General features: G+C 40.6%; 1 protein-coding gene across 1 annotated transcript in view; it reads left to right on the forward strand.

Moving 5' to 3' along the window:
- Positions 1–16,408, forward strand: part of fars2 (phenylalanyl-tRNA synthetase 2, mitochondrial) — a 99,499-nt gene that overhangs the window by 54,469 nt on the left and 28,622 nt on the right. The window contains exons 9-10 of the mRNA XM_079361900.1: positions 11,437–11,597; positions 15,242–15,417. Coding sequence (XP_079218026.1) covers positions 11,437–11,597; positions 15,242–15,417 — 337 coding nt within the window. The remainder of the gene's footprint in view (positions 1–11,436; positions 11,598–15,241; positions 15,418–16,408) is intronic.

The raw sequence follows: 16,408 nt of genomic DNA on the forward strand, positions 1-16,408 counted from the left end.
CGAGGATGAATATTTCAAAGACAATTTCCCCGTTGTCACATCTTTATTCACTCTAAACAAATCAGGAGGAGAAGTTAGAGAAGTCGACGGAAGAAAAACTCTGGCGTCCATCGTGAATCTGATTTGTACTTGCAGTCTGTTTAATTGATCAGTTTTTCGCCCTCGTGTCGTTCAGTCTCTGTCTCCCACCTCCATCCAACTGATCCATAAACAGCGAGGTAAACCTGCGTGTTGCCTGGTTACTAATCACTCTGCATAATTTATGACTTCCTCGTTAATAATTCAGCAGCGAGGCTCAATAACAGGCGTCTGCTGCAGACTGTTTCAGCTCATATTGTTTTTATAATCTATATTCATTACTGGAGGCTCATTCAAATCAGCGACTCGCACCGCAGGGAGAGTTTGTGTTTAACATTTCACACACAAAGTCTGCGCTCGCATTCAGAGCGACGATGGGAGAAGGAGTCAGACAAAATGAAGCTTCTCCTTTGTCATGTTTCCAATCAGCACTCTGTAACTTCGCCAGGAGAAGTTTGAAGATGAAACGCGTAAGATGGAAAGAGTGGCACGCATTTTCCCAGCTCCTGATGTCCGGTCGTTGAGAATCATCAAATGTCCTGGCGTGTGTTGTCCAGTGGTCATCATGATAGACATGTCTCTGGGTGAATCAACAGATTTGTGTATATACACTATATATCCATTTTTAAGCACAACAAAAAAATGTGATTCACATGAAGAAGAAAAGATTTGATTGTAAGTTAGAAGAGGATTATTTTTGCTTTTTAACAGGAAACAAACTATCCTCTGTCTTTTGAATAGACTTCACTGCAGATATGGTTTAAGGGATTCAAGCCAACATGAAATACCTTGGAATAAAGGAGTTTGAGTTCAGAGCTATAATCACTCACATTACTCATGTAGTGCTTTAGCACTCAAGGCCGATGTGCACTGATGCAAACAACAACTAATCAATAATCAGTAAGCTTTGGCAGAAGTGTTAATGACATTAATCAAAGAATAAAGTGATTAGTAGAGAAACTTCACAACTCCACATCTCTTCATTTTAAGTCTTTAGAAATACTGAATGAACTTTAGATTTCAGTTTTCCATGCTATACAAATTTAAACACATATTCAAAAACAAGTTGTAAAACAGTTGTATTTCATAGTTTAAGGGAGATGTTTGGGTTTTTTTTACATGACAGCGAATTAAGATTTGGGGATTTGCTGCATTTTGACTTTTTTCTTAAAAACAAAAAAAGGAAGAAGTTTGAAGACGTTTCCAGAAGTCGTTTCGATAAAACGATGCCAAAAAGACGAACGATCATGTTTACAGAAACAAAGTACTGAAGAAAACAAAGGTGTGTTGTCTTTTGTTAAAACGTTTTGAGGATGATAATGTGTCATACAATCTTAGATTTAATAAATATCTGATCAAAAGGTGACTCGTCAATATCAAACCAAAGTTTTAGCAAGTGTGTGGTCATAAAAAGAACCAAAGACCAAAGTCTACATATGAATGAAAAAATGAATGGAAAATATAATAATAATAATTATAATAATAATAAGTCATTTATTTAACTATATTTATTTTCAGCCTGTAAATCTGAAGTGAGCAATAGAGACATAAATAAGTTCATAAATGTGGAAGAACGCCCTCCAAAAAAATAATTAAATCAATAATTAACGATTGATTCACAGATGTATTTGTGTGAGTGAACCAAAATAATCTGAATAAAACCTGAAAGAGTTTTAAAAGGAAAACATGACCTGTTCAGCTGCAGGTCATCAGTTTTGAGTTTGGATGTTGAAAAAGCATTTCCTCTTTTTCTGCATGTTTGACCCCCATGGTGCATTGCAGTCGTACCCCCCTCCCTGTGAGCCAGCAATGAGCCTCCATCTATAAATCACCGTGTTTGGAGGCAGGTGGAGCATGCCGATAGTCCATTTAGGGGCTGCTTATGGTGACGGATGAGTGTGAGAGGTGGTGAGGGGAAGAGATGAGCCTCCGAGGGCTTCGCGTTAACTTGTTCCCCTAAATGTACCAAACATTAGCCGCCTAAAAAAGTGGGACTGATGGAGGGATCGGGTCTTCACTCAAACACCAGCATGAGAAGTCCTGACTTGAAGGGAATATTTTCTTTCCTTCCTTTGATTGCTGAAAGAAATACACTGAACAGTGTATAATGAATGCTATAGTTCAGAATAAATGCTATAGGCATACATGCTAACAAATTGATTTCAAGGAAATGTTAGGCCATAACAGGAGAAAACAGCAGAAGAAGTGGCTACAGACTGCAGGTAAAAGAATGTGTCGGCCAGGTGAAAAGGAGAATGTGAGACAAGCGATGGACTGCAGTGTAAAGCTTCGAGCTGGAATGAAGGAGTGAAGGTGAAATTAAAGGAGACAAAAGGAGTAATGGTGGAAATGTGGGGGAGAAAGGGATTAGGTGAGAAAGAGGAATGAGCTGAGCAGAGGAGAAAAGAGAGAGGGGGGGAATGATGAAGAGGTGAGAGATGAAAAAGACTGGAAAAGGTAAGAAAACGTCATCGAGGAATAGAGGAGAGAAAGTGCTATTGAGGGAGGACAAACAACAAGTGATTGAATACGAAAGACGACAAAGAGAGGTAGAAACTGAAAAATGGGAGCGAGTCAGAGTTTGATGAATAGTAAATGAAAATAGGTGAAGCAGACAACGCTACCAAATGAATTTAAATCAGTGAAACGAATGCCTATAAAATAACCCCACAATCAACATAAGTTTCAGTTAGAATCCATCACCTTCTCTCATTACTGCCAACAGTAAGCTGTACTAAATATTATTCAAAAGTTTTCAGACTGCTGAATTAATGTTTGTTTTTTTTTTCTCGGCTTGGTTACATTTCTTCTTTCTTAAATATCTCGTATTTTTGGGTCCTAAATTTTGCACGAATTAGCGGTTAAGTTCTTTTTCTTTTTTTACTTTAAGTCCTTTTTATTGTGTTCTTAATCATCCAGCACAAAAACAGTGTCTGTCCAAAAGTCCAGCCCTCAGTGTTGTTTTGAACCAAATTTACTTCATTAGGGTTTGATGTATTAGTCTGTTAGAGTCTAATACATCATAACCATAACCAAATGTCCCACGGTTGTCATGAAATCATCTGATTAATACATCCACTTTGGTGCAATATTCTTTTGGGTTTTATCCCAGTTTGGCCAAAAAGTCACTTGTGTTTCAGCCTATTTTTGTTTTATATTCTCTGGTGTTTAATCCCAGTTAGATCCTATATTCTCTGGTGTTTAATCCCAGTTAGATCCTATATTCTCTGGTGTTTAATCCCAGTTAGATCCTATATTCTCTGGTGTTTAATCCTAGTTAGATCCTATATTCTCTGTTGTTTTAGCCCTGCTTGATCTGATATTCTGATCTGGTCCCTTCCTGCCATATCTGGTCAAACGTTCCCTCGTGTTTTATCCCAATTTAGTTTTATATTCTCTGGTTTTTTAGCCCAGTTTGTTCTGATGGTCTCTTGTTGTAGGGCTGGATTCATGTCGTTTTTTTCTGGTGTTTTCGTCTGGTGAGATCCAATAATTACTGAATTTGTCACTATACATTTGCCAATAGAGGGATTATGCGTTGTTACTTTTAATCAGCTTGTTAATGTTTCACTATCTATTCTTTGTTCTGTGAAAACAAAGTTCCTGAAGGAATCATTCAGTCTGCATACAGATAACACATTACTCCCGCTGACACTTCCCCACTGACGCAATGTGTCATGTGATTACTAAACGATGACGTCATCAGCATACGGTGACACCACTACACACAACGCAAACCACTATCAGTGATTCCAGCAAGCTTTCCTGATTGGCTGCGGAAGGGGGCCTGGCATTGCAGAGCTGTGTGTGACTAAAAAAAGGGAGGGTAGGGGCTAGTCTCACCACACACACACACATACACACACACACACACACACACACACACACACACACACACACACACACACTCCAACCCACTCAGCAATGTTTGCTCTCAAGCCATGTATCCTCGCTGTGCGTCCACGCAATCTGCTTTGGCTGACGTCTGCGCCACGTTGCGGCTCAGTTCAGTGCTCTTCTGTCCATACACACACAGACACACAGACACACACACACACACACACACACACACAACATTGACATCTGCAATGTTGCAACATCTGCAACATTAAAACTGTTGAGCATCAGTCAGGCTTATTACCCGCCTTTCTTCTTGGCTTGGTGTACGTCAGCGTCTCCTGCATCAAATGTGTGATTCTCCTCGTGTTGAAAGCTCTTCATCAGTCTCACATTTAGTTTTTTTTCTGCCGGCAGCTCTGGCTGATATGAAGCAGAAGCTCACAGACTCTCACTGCTGATCCCTGTAGATGAGATGATCCAGACAAGCTGACAGGCTCAAGATCCTTAGATGTGTCAGAGCAAAAAGCCCAAACTCCCCACTCAGAACCTTTGAGTACTTGTTCACGGAGAGTTCAAAAATTGTACAGCCGAAGTACAAGAGAAGTGGAGCCTCAAAGCTGAGTTATAGACAAGTCCTTCTGTAAGAAGTGTCTATTTTTTACACCCATTATTCAACCCAAACATTTTTCTTTATAGACCGGTTACACTCTGACAAACCTTAAATAATACCACACAAAAAAACATGCAGGTTCAAGATTAGTCATAAGTCCAAAATGTCTATATATTTGTAAAGCCCAAAAATGCAGCTTCCCCATACGCCAGGCTATAGACCAGTCCTACAACCCACGACTTCATCACCAGGGAGGAACCTAACACTCCCAATGCATACCAGTCAACCAGTCTAATTACAAGTCTGCCACAGCTTTCTATGTAATCATTATATTAATCATGATTCTTCAGCTTACAACCACTGCCACCACAGCACAGTCCCTTTATAATGAAGTCATAAATATATTCATGACAAATATAATTAGGACCACTGGAGACAGATGAGATGGAGACAGATTTTCTCCTCTGTTCAGGATGAACATATTTCAATACATTTATTTAACGGGACACCATTCAATGATGGAAGACGGAGCTGGAAAAACAAGCTGAAGAGGCTGTTTTAATATTTGTACTTCATTTGAGTCTTTAACTAATGTTAGCTTGAACCCTTAACCTGATCCAACAGACACGAGTCACGTTACAACCAGTACACCTAAGTCTTGATAAAATATGACAAGAGTAGTCATAGGCTGATAAATCCAAATATATATAAAAAGCCATCTGCACACATGGAAACAAATACCCCAGTGAACTACATTATGTCAGCATGTGTTTCATGTAATCATCTTAAAGCCCCTGGAAAGCTGACTTATTATAATAATAATCTGAGTTATCAAAATGGGATGTTTCATAAAGCATCTACAAAAGTCTAACAATAACCATTCAATACTATTAGAAAAGCTTTGTTGTTTTGCAGCTTATTTCAGGACGGTGAGGGTGTGACAGCTCACATATGTTAATAAAAATTTGTCCCAATTCATTTTTTATTATAACCGTCAAATTCAAGACAAGTGAGCGGCGGAGTTGGGCGGTGCAGCGCTCGCTGATCTGTTGGCTTGGGCTTGCACAGGGAGTTAAGGTTGTGCTCAGCGTGTTCAACAGAGCCGTCTGGCAAAGCTCGGTGCCTTTCGTGCCAAACTGGTTTACAGGTCTTGGGGGGTAATGAGCGCGCAGCATACGGCACAACTGCATTGCTCATCAACACACAGTCGTCTGTTTCTCCAAATCCACCGCATAACAAGCTCTCAGCTTTACCGGTGGATGTGCAGCCAGGAGTGGCACACACAGCAAAGACAAGAGGGAGAGAGACAGCGAGGGAAAGGAATCGGATCAATATATCAGATAGATATCCTTCCATCCATGTTCTTCTGCTTATCTGAGGTCAGGTATCGGCGGTAGCAAGCGCTGTAAGTCGACCCAGACTTCCCTAGCAATGCTGAGCCAATCCATCTGCCGATCTCACCGTCATTCTTACCTTCACTTGTGACCTTCTTTATATTTTTAGTTAATTGTTATTATTTAATGTTTACATTGTATAAAGAGAGCAAAGTCTTCCAAAGTTAAACTCCTTCTGTGTTAAAAGTACCTGGACAATAAAGCTGATTCTGAACAAGACCTGAAGATACTTAAACTTCCTCACTTGGGGCAAAGTAGATAGAAGTCAAAGTACAAAGTTAGTAAGCTAAAATCACAAAAGGCGACACAGTAAGGAGTTGGCTCAGACTTTTGAAGTTAGACTGAGCCGGAGCGGAGAAGTTTTGTTGCACTTTGTTGGGTGTGCATAAAAGTGAAATTAGGTAATACATGGAACTAACCAGGCACTTTATACCCAATACCACAAGAGTTAAAAACCTTCAATAACATTATTTTAAAAACCAGTGAGGAAGAAATCATCTGAAATGCTTTCGGAGTTTTGATGTTACTTACAGTACGTAAGATCACAACATGGAGTTTCCAGGAGCTTCAACACTAAAAGCAACCAAAGCTTCCTTTGGTCGTGATCGTCTGGAGATGTTTGTTGGCGTGAGAGATGAAAAAGTTCTTTGTCTTGTTCGACATTCGGGAGTGTCAGTCTCAACCCGAAGGTTTGCAGCAAATGAGATAGTGCTAGAGAAGGTAAGATAAAACATGAATAAAAGACTCCTGAGAGGAGAGTTTTTACAACCTGAGACTTTCGTTGTTGAGAGGAGAAGAACTTGTACTATCGGCGCTATCGTGAAGGAATTCTCAATCAGTGAATGAAAAGGAAGAGTGAGAAGATTTGGGATCAAGAAAATGACGACAGGAAGTGAAGGAGGTGCAGATACTAGAAGAAAGGGTGTGGGGGGGGGGGTGTCACAGATCTGATTGATTGTGCGTTATCATGAAGTGGAGATTTATTCCAGCGTGTTCCCTCGTCTCCGGTGACCCCTCGACCCACCACTCATTAGCATAGAAACCACATTCCACGTCTACTGATTGGACCTACGCCGACAAGACCAGGATGTAAAGGAAGTGTGTGCGTTTGCATGCACACACACACTCTCTGTGGTCTCGCGCACACGCCCGGGAGGGGGGCAGGCGGGTCACCCATCATCATAATAAGCCGAAGCATTTCCAATCAAAGCGGGTAATTCTCGCTCCTGCCCGCTCTGCCGCCGCCTGCCTCTTATTTGGTGTGTAGTGTTGTGTGTGTTTGTGGTTGTGTTTGTGGGTGTGTTTGTCCATTAGTGCTGAGCCATTTGAATGCCCCCACACACAAATATTTAGAAAAATGTCCAGATTACATCCCATCCTCCACGCCCACTCCTCAGCCAGCCTCTGACCTGAGAATATGAGTCTGAAAGCCAAATCAGCGCCTGAAGCCACGACGCTGCACACAGCTAATTATCTCTGCAGAATTTGTCCAAAAAGTGATCAAATATGAATCCAATCGCTGGCCAATCAGCTCGGGGTTTTTTTCTGCAGTCACACATTATATTTCTCTGCACAAAAATCAGCAGATTACAAACTTTATCCGTGGCATAGTAGGCCTATTTCGAAGTAATTTTTTCACAAAGAAACCGTTGGTGCGAGGTCCAATCCTCCTGACGAACCCAACGCTTTGGGAGGTTTTGCAGATGGTGAGGTTAAAATGAAAACTGTGATTGTTTTTGGTGTCTTTTTACTTCTTTCTTCGTGTTTTACCCTGTGTTGTTTCGATTATTTATCTTATTTTAATTACATTTATTGTTGATCAGTCGATGTTTAAACAAGCGATCAAAGTCTTCCTTTTTCTTTCTTTTTTTGATGAATCTTGGTCAGCGTTGTTCCCCGAACAACGTGATGTTAAACCTCTGACCAAAACATCCGATGTCCTACCTTTAAACTGCATTAGAGTTTCTTCAGTCTGTCTCTGAGGATTGTGACCTGATGAATGCATTTACATCTGTGTATCGATTCCCCCTGTTTAATCCTGTTCTGTTCGTGAGGAGGAGGAGGAGGAAGCAGCTTACAGAGCTTGAAGCCTTCACATGTGACACATGGACTGTAAAAAAAAAATAAAAAAAAGGTATAGAAGTCAATATTTGTAATGCTTAGGTCCCACGCATGTTTTGGACACAAAATGAAGGCTTACATGTTTGGGGTAATATAAAACTAGGGCGTGTATGTTATTTTCTGTTGTGTTTTTTAGTTTGCCATTTTGGTGTCACAGCTCCATCTCTTTGGTTCGGTCTGAATTATTGCCATCAGTTATACTTTCTGCTACATTTTAAGAAGTCCTTTTGCTAATGTTAACATATACAACATTTCTGACCTCCTACTCGAAGGGGTGCTAAATAAAAACAAAGCACACTGCTTTGCACTGCCAGTAAAGCCTGGTAGATTAAGTGAGAGGACTTCCAGGTTAACATAGGGCAGACATCGAGGTCTATATATATATATATATATATATATATATATATATATATATATAATTGTTGTGGAATTTTTACCATTACCAAAGAGTGAAAATATAGAGTGAGAAGATCTATTCAGAAAAGAACCCCAAGATCGATCTGGTCTCAATGAACATTTATTAGAAGGCAGAATCAGCGTTCGAAGACCCCTCTCTCACACGGTGAGGAGAGAAAGAGACCCCGAGAAAAGGCAAACATGAAAACTTATACATTTCCATCACACTACACAGAGTACTCCCCCATCACGCCACATAGAGCCACTGCCAACCTGGCAGGGCACAATCTATCCCCTAGTGTGAGAAAAGAGACTACATGACTATTTATCATCTCCCAAGGCTGAGAAGGAGATGGAGTCCAGTGAGAAAGAGCCTGGGTGACTCTTCCCACATGTACAGAGTGTGAGAAACAGAATAGAGGGAAGGAAATGATGGGAAACAAAACACCCAATATGCTGTTCATGTCGTATTCTAAGACATTTCAGATACATTTTATATGACAGATTCTATGAGACCTTCGTAGTACACATGGAGTAAAATTTTCCATAACAATATATATATAAATCAATATATATTTGTGTTGATGTGTATGATGAGGGCTGGGATCAAGGCCAGATAAACCATTAGGGTAACTGGGCCATTGTCCAGCGACCCTAGATATGTAGAGGGCCCAGGTCAGTCAGTGCATGTACCAAAAATCAGGTTAGGCCACGTTTTATATTAACCTGTCACACAGGCCCCTCCTAATTGGACAGTTGGAATTGGGTGGGTCCAAAGTAGTGCCAATAAACTTGGTGTTCGTAAGCATCTCCTTGATCACTTGGGGATTGTAAATGAGAAGATTATCCTCTTTTTGAACTCATTATAGCTTCACTGTTTAGACCCCACACGTGTAACTCTGTTAATTCGTTTTTCAGTTCTTTGTTTCTTAAACTGCAGATTGCGGCTGCAGACCGGGGTTTAGTTCATCAGAATGAAAACAGTTTGTCTCAATCAGTGATGAAGACGATCTCCCTCTCATCTGCATCCCTGGCTCAACGCGCCTAAAATCCTCAGAATTACCCATAATCCTTTATCTCTGTGAGCGTTTGCCCTTTGCTTTGACCTGCCTCTGAGCTTTTAGGGAGTTTTGTTCTGAAAGAAGAAACAGGCTGTGTGAGAAACTTCCCTTTTTCACCAGCAGAATGATTGATGGAACGAAATGAAGATGGATCCCTCTGACATTATCTCAGACTCTTTTATACAGAAAAGTCATTTCAATATTCGAGATCTTTTCTGCAGTTTGAGAGGGTTTCCTCTGTGCATATTCCTTCTCCTGGAGCCAGTGATGATTATGTCTATTGAATAATGACTTCATTTGCCCATGGGGTCTCCATATTTCCTGGTTCAAGAAAACATCGATTAGAAATAAAGTTTGAATGAAGTCAAGTAAAAACATGTCAGGTTTAATGTGCACACGCAAAGAGACATTAGGATTTAAAAACGTTTGTTTCCATGATGCTTACAGCTTTTACCTTCTGACTTTAAAGACACCACATCATCCTGATTTTTACCTGTCATGTTGCCACTCTGTGAAACCTTTAGAGTGATTTTGCATGATTTACAGTTATCCTTATTTATTTTATAATGTTGAAACTTTACCCACAATATGGACATCCAGCATTGTATGATTACATTCATTTTAAAAGGGCAGCAAACATAACAGGTCAACTTTAAAGAAACGGAACGGCTGTACCTTTATTACTTAAAACTTACATGTCCATACAAAACTTATATTTTACATAATTTTCTTTCTTCAATTCGTAATGTGTCCCTGCAGACGTGCCCTTAAGCAATGTGTGTTTACTCTTGTGTGTTGTCTTCAGGTAATCACACTTGCTGACACACCGAGTAAACACAGAGCGGAGGAGGATCTCCCTCAGGGGCGATCAATGAAGTTTCAAAAAATAACTCGGGGAAATGATACAAGCGTGTGTGTGTGTGCTTGTGTGTGTGCTTGTGTGTGTGTGCTTGTTTGTTTGTGTGTGTGTGTGCTTGTAGGTGTTTGTGTGGGTGTGCGTATGTGTGTGTGCGTGTATGTTTGTGTGTGTGTGTGCTTGTGTGTTTGTGTGTGTGCGTGTATGTTTGTGTGGGTGTGCTTGTGTGTGTGTGCTTGTATGTGTTTGTGTGGGTGTGCGTATGTGTGTGTGCTTGTATGTTTGTGTGTGTGCTTGTGTGTTTGTGTGTGTGCGTGTATGTTTGTGTGTGTGTGCTTGTGTGTGTGTGCTTGTATGTTTGTGTGTGTGCTTGTATGTTTGTGTGTGTGTGCTTGTGTGTGTGTGCTTGTATGTTTGTGTGTGTGTGCTTGTATGTTTGTGTGTGTGCGTGTATGTTTGTTTGTGTGTGTGTGCTTGTGTGTGTGTGCTTGTATGTGTTTGTGTGTGTGTGCTTGTATGTTTGTGTGTGTGCTTGTATGTTTGTGTGTGTGAGTGTGTGTGTGAGGTTAAGGTTGTATAGATTTATTGACAGCATTAAGTTGAAGTGTTGAATAATAAAGAAGAGTCTGCTGTAGTAACAGCAGCACCTGCTACCTGCTGTTGCACACAAGTACTCACACACACACACACACACACACACACACACACACACACACTTGAGAGTTATAACCATGTTTATTTTCCGGACTGTTGGTATGAATAATATTATTTAATTCTTCGGTTAGAGCGAGTGCACTTGTGGTTCTTTCAGCTCCACAAATAATTGGTTGAGAATTAGGCTGACTGATATTTGGGGGAAAAGTGACACAGCAATGTATTTTCTTTCTGCTACATATGTGGATATGAAAATACATATATTTACGTCGAAAAGGAAACATCTGCTTCTGCAGTGGATTAAAGCTCCACTTTGCTCATGAGTCCGTCATTGATGTTAAATTGTTTTCAGATCTGCCATGTAGCCAGGCAGTACCTGAAATTTGAAATTAGCATGGATCTTTAACAGGTTTTGTGTTTTCACAGCGGGGGCGGGGAACAAGGCTGGATGGGCATTTGGTCTCGGTCTGGAGAGAATGGCGATGGTGTTGTACGGCATCCCGGACATCCGGCTGTTCTGGAGTCAGGACGAACGTTTCCTCAAACAGTTCATGGTTCAGGACATCGAGCAGCCCGTCTGCTTCCAGGTACAATCATCAATCGACTTCACTTTACATGATAAGAGAGTTTGTAAACACAGGAGACTCTTGTTGATGTGAGAATTGACACAACCAAAGTGCAGCTTAAAATCTGAGTCATAAATCAAGGTCTTTGCTTCCTGTTTTATGAGCAGCTGAACCTCATGGTCTTTCTCTGTCCACCAAGGCTGTCCTTTAGGCCTGAATGATTTACTTAGTACATTCTGTCAGAAAAGTCATTAAATTTAATGACTGTTCAAAATATAAAATAGAACAGTTTGTAACATAAATATCATTTACTGGAATAACAGAGCTGCTCAATTGTTGTCAAGTGGAAACCTCCAGTTTTGCAAAATAAAGGCAATACAAAAAAAAGCCTAAAAAACTTCAGTTCCTTTTGTGTCCACTCGAGGCTGTATGAAGACTCCCCATTATGTCCCAATTAAAAATGTTCATTGTATGGGCAGAAATAAACATATTGGCAGTTTGGGACACAAGTTTTGTCTCTTTAGCTCTTTTTGTATTTTATTGATTATAAACTGTATGATGGATGCATTGTTATAACTGACGTGCCTTTGGGTGTGGTTAGTTTGACTGACAGGTGGGCTCGTTGTTCTTCAGGAGGCTAATTTTCTCAGGTCCACCTCTTTGTATGTTTCTAGACTGATCTAAAGTGAGGCTATGTCAGAATTTCCTATATGGTGGCCCTTTTCAACTTTGATTCCTTTATTTCCCCTCCTTTTCCTCTGCTCTCCCCATCCTGTTTGTTATTCAGTTCAGTTCTGTCGTTCAGTCGTCCATTTGTCTCTCTGCCTGACCGAACATTTACACTCAGTAACCTCTGCCATCTAACACTTCCATCCTCCATCTCACACACACTCACTCACTCACTCTGTGTGTGTGTGTGTGTGTGTGTGTGTGTGTGTACAAGTGTGCAACGGTTCATCGAGCCGTCTGCAGCGGTTGTTCAGGGGAAGTTTTTCCTTTGACGTCACACACAGACAGAAGACAAAAACAGACACCCAGATGAAACAGGAAGCATGGGAGGAGCTGAGGGGAAAAGGAGGTGTGTCCAAAAGGAGCGCTGGTTTTAAATGTTACATAGTGAGACTTTCATCTCAAGGAATTTGAAAAAAATAAATTTTATTTAATGCACATTATGTAAATTCTGCCACCAGGGGGCTCACATGAAAAATAAATATGATTCATAGTACATCTGTGTTAAAAAAAACAACTAATGTTTTTTTTTCAATTCAAGTGTTGTATAAGAAAGTTAAATATTTAATTATCAAAGTAAAAAATATTATTTTAAAATCACTACAGCATTCGGAGCACCTGCCATTGAATGGGTCTCTTCTTTGAAGTGCCGCTCTTTCACTTTCCTCCTTTTGACCTCTTGCTTTTGTCCCACAAAGTGTGTGTGTGTGTGTGTGTGTGTGTGTGTGTGTGTGTGTGTGTGTGTGTGTGTGTGTGTGTGTGTGTGTGTGTGTGTGTGTGTGTGTGTGTGTGTGTGTGTGTGTGTGTGTGTGTGTGTGTGTGTGTGTGTGTGTGTGTGTGTGTGTGTGTGTGTGTGTGTGTGTGTGTGTGTGTGTGTTCTAGCCTCTTAACCTCATGTATAAAACATTTTGACAGTGGGGGCTCACATCAGCCGGCACCAGTCACTTCCCCTGACCCCAGCATCATCATAACACACACACAAACGGTTCACACAGCGGTTACTCTGTCCTCGCTAAAGGTGTTTTTGTCGACTCTCGTCTTTGCTAATGAAGAACATTTCAAGTGACTGTTGGAGGGCAGAGAGGAGAACAGAGGACAGGAAGGAAGGGGAGACGGAGGAGGAGAGGAGGAATACAAGGAGGTGAAAATGGACTCTGAAAGGTAGACAACATAGGAGAGGAGAACCCAGATTAGAAGGGATGAAAAAGGATAAAAAATTCATAGACTAACAACAAAAACAAAGGATGAAAACAGAGGATGAGAAAGAACGTGGAAATAAGAGATGAATTAGAGGAACCTATGGAGAAAATGGCAGCAACAAATGTTGGAAAAGGGAGGAAAAAAGGATTAACGGTATCAGACAAAGAACAAAAGTATGAAGAAATGAAAAACATCGGAAAGAGGGAAGATTAAAACAGGACGGAAACCAGGCGAGAAGAAAGAAAGACAAAGAGTGATGGATGGAAAAAACAGAAAGAATGGAGGAAAACTATGATGAAGGAAGTAATGAGACAATGTGGGAAACTTTGGAGGAAGACAAAAGTGTGAAGGAAACGATGGAAGAAGAAGCAAGGAAACAAATGAGGGTGAAATAAAAAAAACGGATTATTATTAATAGTAATTATTAATAATAGTGAATCGTGTTTATTTGTCTTGGTAAAATAAGAAGAAAGAAGTGGCTAAAAGAAACCACAGAACCATCAATGTGAAGGATGGTGGGATGTCAGGGGAGGACACATCCTCAGTCCTCTCAGTGTTATTGATGAACTCGAGTCCTCCAGAGGGACCAGAGGAGCACGGCTCATCTCCTGCCCAGGGTCAGTGCACCTCTCCTGGGCTCAGACTCTCCACCTTTACCACTGGACCCTCCACAGGCCCCCGGATCCGCAGGTAATGAGCTGTGACTATCAGGGGGCTGAAGAGGATGATGCAGGCTGTTTGTGTGTTATCTATGTTGGTATACACACACACACACACACACACACACACACACACACACACACACCAGGGAGCTGCCCAGTGTCACTTAACTGTGTTGAACAACTGAATGAGATCCCAGAGAATCACTGACTATCTTTTTTTTTTTTTTTTCACTGTAATACAGAATGGTTTTCCAATACATGTGCCGAACAACACAGCCTTCCTATCTCTCCTTTTGTCTCCATCAAATCTCCCTTTCAATGTTATTTTATGCCACAGACGGAAACATTTTGCGACACAGATTTCATAACGTTAGGTACAAGCTGAATGTACACTGTGGGATGAGGTACCTGTGAATCAAGTTATTGGTGCGTCAACCTGACGGACTTGACGTTTCCTTGGCGATCAGCAGAAAGCAAACTCCTGCCTATGATGGTGGCAGTCACTCACTCTGTTGGAACTTGGTTTGGGATTCAGAGGGTCAAAGATTCAAGTCCCGGTATGAACCAAAGAATTGGAGGTCTGCATTCTTGAGAGATGCCGGTTCACTTCCTGAGCACGGCCGTGGTAGCCTTCCTGAGTACTCCCTTGTCTGGTTATGTCTGTGGGTGCAAGCAACTTTGTTGTGCTGTTGTTTTTTTATCACCGGTCAATCAAACCAAATCTTAAATATACCATAACTTAAAGTCTTTATATAAATAAATGGGGTAAGTTATATTCACATTGGATCCCCGTAAAGTTGTCATGAATAGAAAATGTGCAATAGAACCCAACACTTTCTGTAAACATGTTTATTGGCTCAGCAGGTGGTTGAGTCACTTTTGAGGACTTACTCCTGTGGAAACTAAAGGAACTGCAGTTTTTGGCACTCACTCCTGCGTTTGTCACATGGAAACACTGCAACGTTTTCCAGTTAAACACATTATTTTTCTAATTTTGTTGCTAAAATTGTTTTTAAATCCAATTTACTTTGGTCAATCTAATATCTCCGCTGTATGTGTGTATTGTCATTTTAGCCCCTCAGTAAGTATCCACCCCTTCACAACGACATCTCTTTCTGGCTGCCTGAGAGCAAAGAGAGCGAGGATGGACGAGAGAGCTTCACAGAGAACGACTTCTACGAGCTGGTGCGCTCCATCGGAGGAGACCTCGTGGAGAAAGTCACTCTAGTGGACGAGTTCACACACCCAAAGTAAGAATACACAACCACATTTTCATGTTAGATTGATGTTCGGTTTGCTCTTGTAGAGAAGGACACAAGGGCCAAACATCACTCTGCTGACTGTTTGCCTTACAAGCTTACTTTGCTTATATTTCCCTTAACTTTAGCTAACGTAACTTCAGCATCGTAGTTTCCAGCCTCAACCATTTAGTTAGTGAGCATGTAAGGTTACTTAAGACAGCTGTTAAGCTAGTGTTATCAAAAGCTTTACCTCACAACAAATATTAGTCTTGATTAACTGTTCTTTGTGATACTTTAAATGTCAAACGAAGTTGGGAGATGTTGCATCTCTGCCTGTAATTCTTCACCTGCACATTTTGCATACTGCAGTTTTTGGTAGCAGCATTAGCTGGTTACTCATTAAATAGCTCTGACGTACAACAACTCAACACATCTTTATGAGTTTTTCTGAATGTGTATTGGATGTCATTGAGTCTTCAAACAAGGTGGATTCTGGGGGTAACAGTGTCCTCTTGCTTGGAATTATTAGTCTATTTGATTTAGTGAGTGAATAAAATTACATTTTTTCATGGCAAAATATTGTAAGAACGTATAAGGCTTGTATATTTCAAAGTCAAAGAATCTGCTCCACGAGAAGTAACAAGTCATTGGTGTTTCAGTCCAAGTTGACTTGTAAGTCCTTGGTGATATTATCAACTAGTGTCCAAAGTCATCAAATTTGTGACTTAAGTCTGACTGGAGTCCAAGTTATGTGACTCAAGTTAAAAAAAATATTGAGCCTTAAAATTGCTGTAGGAAAGTAGATGTTGAAAAGTAAAATGAAAATACAATACAAAATAAATGAAGTTAATACACCCATAAGAAAATGTAGCCTAGAAATGAACTTGTGAAGTAGCAGAAAAACTTGGCAACTCGAAGAGGAATAGGGGAAAGGCAAGACGGAGACACAAATTAGGGAATGGAGGACGACGGATGTGTATCCTTGAAAAGAATTGTTTGG

This window comes from Symphodus melops (genome assembly GCF_947650265.1).
Source record: "Symphodus melops genome assembly, chromosome: 14".
Classification (NCBI taxonomy): domain Eukaryota; kingdom Metazoa; phylum Chordata; class Actinopteri; order Labriformes; family Labridae; genus Symphodus; species Symphodus melops.